This window comes from Chiloscyllium punctatum, chromosome 5 (assembly GCF_047496795.1).
Source record: "Chiloscyllium punctatum isolate Juve2018m chromosome 5, sChiPun1.3, whole genome shotgun sequence".
Classification (NCBI taxonomy): Eukaryota; Metazoa; Chordata; class Chondrichthyes; order Orectolobiformes; family Hemiscylliidae; genus Chiloscyllium; species Chiloscyllium punctatum.
In genome coordinates, this window is record NC_092743.1 from 92441316 (window position 1) to 92449997 (window position 8682).

Here is an 8682-nt window from a genome sequence, read left to right on the forward strand (position 1 = left end):
ATGCGTGCTTCTGACTTAACTATTCTCTCAGACAGTGAGTTCCAGATCCCCTTGGCTTGTAACAAGTTTATTCTCAACTCTCCCCTTGGTCTTCTCATCTTATTTTAAATCTAAACTCACTGGTATTGATCCCACTAGTAATGGAACAGTATCTTCCTATCCATCTTATCTATGGCTCTCAAAAGTTGTGGACCTCAACCTTCACTGGTACATGGAAAAACAGCTCCAACATATTCAAACTTTCCTGATGGCGCATACCCTCCAGCACAGGCAGCATCCTGGTAAATCTCCTCTCCATTATAATCACATCCTTCCTATAGTATGGTACCCAGAACTACATGTAATACACCAGTTGTGGCTTAACCAGTTCCAGAATAACTGCTTTGTTCTAGTATTTTGTGTTTCAGCAATAAAGGCAATTAAATAATTACAGAAGAGTGCAGGATTGCAAGAGATCAGGGACCTTCAACATAAATTCAAACCCTCTTCCAAACAAAACCAAAAACCAAGCAAATAGCCAAAACACTCTTGGTTGCACAATGTATAACTGTGACATCAATTATATTAAAACGAAGTGAACAGCTGAGAGCATCTTCAAGCAAGTGAACAATAAACCCGTTTCCCCAGTTACCTTTTCAAACAGGTAAACACTGGGGCTGTATAAGTATCTGCCTCCGTGCAAAGGACAATGGGTTTTGGTTTTGTTCGACTACAAACAGAATTTCATCGAAGTCTATTTCACAAATCTGAAATGCTGCTTTAATGTCACTTGCTGTAGAAAATGCAACATATTTTGAAGGGTCGTATTCTTTCCCGGGGGTTTGGTGCAACCGCATCGCAAGTCAAATCATTCTCCTGCAAAGTACAACAGTGGGAGGTTCTCTCAGACTGCGCTGCCAATCTCAGACAGGGACTGGATAACGGATTAGGTAATGCAGGAAATACCGATTCCGAATCACCGCCTCCTGCATAGATCATCTCCTGTGCTTTTCTCTGCCCCGAGCAGGGGGGGAGAAAAATAAACTCCAAGATCATCAATTGCACAGTGCCTTGCGCAGAATTGTTTTTTTTTTGCATTAGACAATTCAACTTGATGGTTAAATCCTGCAATATAACTTCCATCTTCAAACGGCGGTAGAACGGTGAAATCTTACTTCGCTGTGCAGACTTTGATTGGAGCCCGCTACTTCAATAAATACCTCCCAGGCGATGCATAAAGTATTCCAAGCTTGTTAACTTTCACCATTTAATGAAGGTAATGGGTGAAGATAAAACGTTCCTTTTCTGCTTTGCATTTGGTTCGAAAGAAATTTCCCGTGGTTAAAAACAAATCTGGCCCTCAAAAGTTCAGCATGTGCGTTTGAAAACAACAATCCAATAAAGTACAAATCGCATTCAACTTAAAATTCGAAATCTGTACTGAGCCCTAGGTGATGGAAACTGCAACTTGGATGGTGCTGGGAGTTACGATTTACAAAGATTCCTAGATAAAAGCTAAATAAAATCAATCCTAAGCTATCATCGACAAGAGGTGGAACGTTTTAAACATAACCCATAGTCACCTTCCTATGAATTTAACGCAGCTTTACCGTCTCTTAAGCAAATTACTGTAAATCACTGCAATTTTTTTGTTGAAACAAAAGGACGCAGCACCCATGCGATTCTCATCCAAGGCAATAAATTGATAAACACTCACAACACCCCACTCCAAGGTCCACATTTTCCGGTGCATACAGTGCATGGCCGTGATGCAATTTATATACATATACACATACATGAAAGCAATATGCAAACAGAGATGTTTACGAATAGGATTCTGTCTACGAACAATCTCATACCTCCCTTTTCCAACGCAAATGGACACAAAGTAGAAAGAACAAAGAGATAGCTTACAGGTATTGAGAAGTTTTCTGTTGCTCTGCGAGTTCTTTCCATTGCACGGTGCTGGTGTAAAGTAATCCATTAAGTGCAGGTTGCTTTGGTTCTTGCTGCTGCTCCTCCATCACTATTCCATGTGCTCGCACGCTTTCGCGACGTCAATGGAACGTTGCCCGGCGCCGCCAGCGACTGACGTCATGGCACCCGACGGGGAAACACCCACCCTCGCGACGGAATCCTGCCCGAGGACCTGCAAGATACAGTGTCTGGTCCTTAGCATTAAGTCTCAGAACAAACTGTGGATGGGTGGTCAAGGTGTATGAGGTGAAGGCGGGGACGTGCAGATTCTCTTACCTCTCTGCATAGTGCACTTCCTGCCCCCTCCACTCCCAAAAGATTCATACAATATTGCCCAGAGCATAAAGCTATACTTATGGATCCCACTATTTTTTAACGTTTGTCCAATCTACTGTGGCCAAGAATTTGTACTTGTTCGTGCATTTGTTGCTGACACCCCCGCCACCACTTTGCAAAGGGGTGAATACAGTGCAAATGTGGAACATTTATGCCCATTTTATGCTTCTTCAACATCCTTCCATGGGATGTCAGCATTGCTGTCTCAGCAGCATTTATTGCCCACTTCTTATAGTCCCTGAAGTGGCAATGAGCTCCTTAAGTGCATAAATGTAGACATGTTTGTCTCTAATAGACATTAGATTCTCTACAGTGTGGAAACAGGTCTTTTGGGCCAACAAGTCCACACCGACCCTCCGAAGAGTAACCCACACCAGTCCCATTTTCCTCTGACCAATGCACCTTAACACTATGGGCAATTTAGCATGGCCAATTCACCTGACCTGCACATGTTTGGACTGTGGGAGGAAACCCACAGAGACACAGGGAGAACATGCAAACTCCACACACACACTAGCTGGAATTGAACCTGGGACCCTGGTACTGTGAGGCAGCAGTGCTAGCCACTGTGCTGCCCATAAATCTCAAATGAACACACCCCAGATGGGACACAAACCCACTGTCTGTAGTCAATCTGAAGTCATCTTCTGCACAGAATCTGCCAACATATTCCAAATGAATACAGCTACATTGAAAGCACCTTACGATATGTAGAGCAATGTATATGAAATGTTAAAAAAAGTGAATGGCACTAAGAGTTTGAGAATTTTAGATGGGAATGTTATTAATTTATGACTGAAGAACCAATACAAATAACTAAAGCTGAAATATCTGCACATTCATTATGATCATTTCATTTTTATACAAGTGTTTTAATTATTACCTATTCAATTGCTGTATATCATTCAGAAATTCATTGATTTGTGTCATTTAAATGTAGAGGTCATGTCTGGCTCCAATTGTCTATACATGAGAGTGGCTATATAATGAATCACAGAAAAATGAAGTGACATTGCATTTCCCAACAATAATGGGGACTGAGATGAGGCAAATGAGCAATTTATAATAATCACTGGTGTTAAGGTCCACTGAGGCAAGTATTCCAATCATGAGGGTGTAAGCATGTAGTCACACCCAATGATTTCTATATCCACAAATGGACCAACTATCTAATGAAACTGTTTTGCTTGAAAAAGAGATGTTAATGTTCAGAATTATAATGGGTTAACTGACAAAGGTGCAGTTATCATTGAAACCGTCTTGAAGACTTCAGTCCGTTGGTTGGCTAGGACTTCTGGTGAAAGATTGACTGTAGCTACAGTTCGTTAGCTTTTCATTTGACCAGACCAACTAATTTCTTTCAACTCGATTCTCAGAAACTATCAACCCTACCCACACCCCTTTCTATAGGCTTTGTGTGGATCAGCACTTCGTTGGTTTGAAGAATGAAGAAGTTAATTTCATAAAATGAGAGAACTTAACCATCAAAGAAAGTAATTGGACTTGCCTAATTAATTGGCACATTTCCCACATTGGTACAATTGAGGAACATTTTGCATCTTTTAATCATTTTCCTGAAATCAACAACAATTGAGATCAAATATATTCTTTCCATTAGAGAACATAACACCCCTCCCTCTCCCCGCCCCCCCAAACTTCTGCCCAAACATTTCTTGGTGCAAATAATATTAGTCTTTCAACTCTCCCCTTCAACTCACACACTTACATGAAGTGAAAGGATAGTATATCACATCAGTTGCAGTATGTTGAACGAAACAGATGCAGTAAAAGAAATTACAGCCAAGGATTAAATGAAATTTTTTATGGCACAATTCACATGCTGAGAAACTTTGCAACAAAATATCAGCTCATCACAAAACTGCTTAGCAAGTGATTTTACATAAACTGCTAATTTTCTACAAGAATTTTAATAACTATACAAATATCTTTACAAAATGGCAATTAATAAAACAAAAAAGTGAAAACGGTCAATAAGATTTTCTTTTTTTTTAAGAAAAATAAATGCATTAAATACAAATATATCTGTAAATTAAAACTTGGCGAGACTAATACATGGTAAATCCACCCCGCCAGAAAAAATGTGGTAAAGAGTCTTAACGTATAATGAGGCAGTATCACATATTTCTGGCCAAAATCAAAGTGTCACCACAAAGAATAGCCTGGCCATGGTTGTGTAGTTTCAGTCTATGATGCATTAGCATGCAGGAAGAAAGTTCAGCAAATTTGCATGAATATGTCCTGGAATTTTCTTGTACAGAATTAGAAAGCAGAAATGCCTTCAGGCAGTTCAGAAAAACAAGAAAAATGCCCAATGATTAATATTTCTGTCTGCTAGAGTTCCTCAGCTGCTCAAGCCTGTGTTTCAGTTGTTCCTGCTTCCTCCTCAACTGTTCTTTCTCCAATATCAGTCTCTGTTCATTTGACTGGATTGACAATATGTGTTCCGTTGCCTTTTTGAGGATGACGACTTTGGCTGCTTTGTCATTCATTGCCACCTCTGGGATTTGATCCCTTAAGGCAAAAAAGCTTAGTTTCAGCTCATTCCTCCGCTGGCGCTCCAGGACGTTGTGCGTCCTCCTCTTGTCGTTCTCCTCAGAGTCCGACGTCCTCGGGCTTGGGCACTTCCCCTTGCTGTTGGTGCTGATCTGCTTGAGCACTCGACTGCTCTCCACCTTGAGACGCTTGGTGGGAGGCTGGGGGGAGGGAGCAGCATAATTGTGCTGATGAGTAGAGACATGGCACCTCTTGAGAACCAGGGGGCTGTGCTGAGGCCGGGAGACCCGGACTGTGTTTGTGTTTAACTCAGCTTTCCTGCTAGAGGGCTGCCTCTTCTCCACAGTGACCACGTCAATTTCTTCTTCATCCTCTTCTTCCTCCTCATAATCATCCTCGTCCTCCTCATCCTCCTGCTCTTCTTCTATAAAAAAAAGTGATGAAAAAGAGATGAGAAATGACATACAACTCAACAATGAGGTCATGACAAGCTTAAAAGCAGCCTGAACCAAGCATTTTCTATGCAATGAGGCCCCAGTCAGCTGATATTTGCTTTACTAAATTGAACCTAAGCCTCTTCAGTCAAGGATATTGCGTAAGGACGTCTTATATATCCTCATCCAGTTCCCTCCCTGGCCCTTTCCTCTCCCTGCCAAGCCAGCCTCTTGCTGGAGTGCCTCAGGGAGTTGATGAAATCCCGCCCTGTTTGGTTGGAGGGGGTGGTGAAAAGCCTCTTTCATAAAGGCTGACGCCCTCACTTCAAACTCGTCGGCCCGGAATGCCCAGCCCCTAATTACACTTTCACCCAGTTTGTCCCGGAATGACCGATAGAGAAAGAGAGAGAGGAAAAAAATCTGCGCAAAATCCCTTCTCTGTATGCATGATAGCCGACGCAACCTCTAAAAAATGTTACATTCAACACACACTTTAATAAAAAGTCACCGCAAACCCTTAAAAGGCACCAGAAGTTGCATTTTTTAGAAAATGAAATATTTGCTTTAATAGCATTGAGGAATGCAAGCCGAAGTGTTAAAATAAAATTGGTGTTGCAATGCACCCCAATCTTCCCTCTCCTCCCCCCAAAGTATCGAAGTATTTAACACAAGCAGGGCCCCTGTAGATGGGCTAAGAGGCGATTTTTCTGACTTACCGGAGTCACTCGGCGTATCTGTGGCGGGGGGGCTGCCGGCTCCCGGAGGGAGGGGCAGGGACACTTTGTGCTCGGCGAACGGGTAAGGGAACACCACTGAGGGGTCGATGCAGTCGGTGGCCGAAGTGTTGAGGTCGTGCAGGTAGGTGCTGGAAGCAGCGCCCAGCCCCATGCCGAGGTGCCCGGGGGCTGCTCCAGCAGCCGAGGCGGCGGAAGAGCCGGGGGCAGCGGGAGAGGTCAAGGCGCCAGCCCCGGCCGATGCGGGGGCGTTGCAGGACGGGCTCCGGAGGGGAGCTGGGGAAGAAGAGGAGGAAAGGGTGGAGGAGATGCAGAGGGCTCCCGGTTCCTTCCTGGCCGCTTGCAGCGAGGCGAGCCGCTCGCTCACCACCTTCTCCAGTTTGGCCGCTGCCGAGAAGCCGCTCCACATACAGTCCTGGAGGACGATGGACTTGAGCACCGTCTCGCTGTCCGCGTCGCAGATGAAGCTCTGGTTGACCAGGTCGTCGCCCAGGAACTCGGTGACCATCTCCAACTGGTCGGCATTGGAAGGGAAGAGGCTGAAGCTGGGTCTGCGGCTCGGCGACAGCGGCGGGGTCGGCAGCAACTCGAATTTCTTCCAGATGTCCTCACTCGGAGCCGGCAGCTGCTGCTGGTAGAAATTCTCCTCCTCATCGTAGAAAACCGGCTGGAAGGAGTCGTAGTCGTAATCGTAGTTATAGCTCTTGCCCAAAAAAGTGGCAGAAGCCGTTAGGGGCATCTTGGTACCTGGGGTGGGGGGGGTCTGGATAAGAAACAGAAAAGACTTGTCACTTTCCCCCCTCGAAAGAAGTTAAATCGAAAAGACACAACCCTGAGAACAAATGCAATAAATGAAAAATTGTGCATTGGGTTTTAATTCTCTGTCGACACACACATACAAGCCCCTTTATAATTGCCAGCTCAAACGCTGGGCTTTAAATATCTATAGCGTTGACGCAGCTCTGTAAAAAAAATCCTGAGACACCGCTCACTGCAAAGTCTGAATAAGTTCTAATGAACCAAAGGGAAAACACCCCCAAGTGTGGTGAAAGTACACATTTCATGTCTTTTTTTTAAAACAGAGCACTGTGTTACAACAGCCTTTTTGTCTGCGTTATCTAAGATAGCTCTCTGGAATTATACAAATTAAAACTGCAACACTGGTTGCAGAAAGGATCAACGCCGGCCGGTCTCCGGCAGCTGAAACGCTGGCTTTCGTGGGGCTGGGCGCTTTGTTCAGCCCCCCCCCCCCCCCCCCCCCGTATATTTATTTATCCGGAGAAGCGAGAACAGCAGCACTTACCGGAGAAATATAGCAGCGTTTGGGACACGGACTCCAAGAACTGGCACAGCCCCCTCCCCTCTCCTCTCCGACACCAACTCAAAACACCCGCAAGCAGCAACGGAGTAAAATCCCCTTCCCCCTTCAACAATAACACCCAACGCAGCAGCCTTTTTCTTCTTCTAGTGAGGCTCCTAGTGTGTTGCAGTCTGTAGGAGACAAGACACAATGATGGCCTTAAGTGAGTTTGCTGGCTTCTGTCTGCACTGGTTGTCTTTCTCTGTCTCCTCTGTATTATCAGAGCCTCACTGCCCTGCTTACACTAAAGTGCTTTAACCTATCTAGAATGCGTGTAACCGGTTTAATGCTTTGAGTCCCCGCCCCCCCCCTTTCCCCACCCCCACCGCGCCATACACCTACTTTTGGCGCCAAAAAGAATTACGCATCCCTTGTAACAATTTCTTATCCAACATACATTTCACAACATGCGAAACACCAACTCCCTTTCTTTCCCCTCTCCCCCACCACCAACCCCTCCATATTACCCGCACTCCCAAACTCTTTATTCAGGGAATGGGAAGAGAACAGTGTAGGATTTTTTTCGGTCTGGATATAAATATACTGTAGAGAGCATTGACTATTTTCTCTGTGGGATTTTAATCTTTTGAGTAAGAAATAGGGAGGGCGCTGCTGTAGTCAAGTGATTGACTTTTTCGTTGCCAAATTAACAATTAATTCGATCAATATTGAACGTTCCTTTTATTTTTTCACCCATCCAATTTGGCTGTTTTCTTGATTTTTTTTCTTACTAATCGCATTTTTTAATTGCTTAAGGCAAGATAATTACTTAAAGGCTGGACTAAATTATTCACTCAAGGAATCACATTGAGACTTCATCGATGTCTTTCTGTCCATTGTCCATTGTCTTTTCCTTTAAATTTTTAAAAAGTTTCAGGGCTTATTTTTAACGAGGTTGTCCAAACATCCTAGATAGCGTTTATTCTAACCCATTGCTGTTGTGTCAGGACACAGATATCCCACTGCTAATCCAGTGCACGGTGATACATTTATTGAATATGATGTAACTATTAAGTGATGTAATGAATAAAAACTATTTCAAAAAATAAAGCCCGAATTGATGACTCTCTTCACAGATGACTTTTTTTCTTTTGTGGGGTGGGTGGAATGGGTAATTATAAAATAAAGCTAAAATACTACAGACGCTGAAAATCTGAAATAAAATCTGAAAGTACTGGAAGAAATTCAACAGGTCTGGCAGCGTCTGTGGAGAGAGAACAGAGTTAACATTTCGAAGTGCACGACTTTGGTTCTAACAGGATAATTGTTTTGTTAAATAACTGTTATGTAATAATAGAAGTAAGAGCCACGTCAGTGACACAAATGTGTGGAAATGTGTGACAGTATG

At 43.7% G+C, this 8682-nt stretch overlaps 1 protein-coding gene and 1 long non-coding RNA gene across 4 annotated transcripts in view; both read right to left on the reverse strand.

The window, feature by feature from the left end:
• LOC140477232 (uncharacterized) overlaps positions 1–2041 on the reverse strand; it is a 229308-nt gene extending 227267 nt beyond the window's left edge. For 2 of the 3 annotated variants that reach the window (XR_011960684.1, XR_011960683.1), the window contains exon 1: positions 1894–2041. This is a non-coding gene — a long non-coding RNA (uncharacterized lncRNA). The remainder of the gene's footprint in view (positions 1–1893) is intronic. The other variant, XR_011960682.1, reaches the window with a different exon arrangement.
• Positions 2042–4093: 2052 nt separating this feature from the next.
• LOC140477233 (transcriptional regulator Myc-B-like) lies at positions 4094–7607 on the reverse strand. The gene is made up of 3 exons (XM_072570774.1): positions 7278–7607; positions 5957–6737; positions 4094–5230 (listed from the first exon to the last, which is right to left on the reverse strand). Exons 2-3 carry the CDS (start codon positions 6711–6713, stop codon positions 4629–4631), a joined length of 1359 nt encoding a protein of 452 aa, XP_072426875.1. The 5' UTR covers positions 6714–6737; positions 7278–7607; the 3' UTR covers positions 4094–4628.
• Between the last annotated feature and the right edge of the window lie 1075 nt (positions 7608–8682).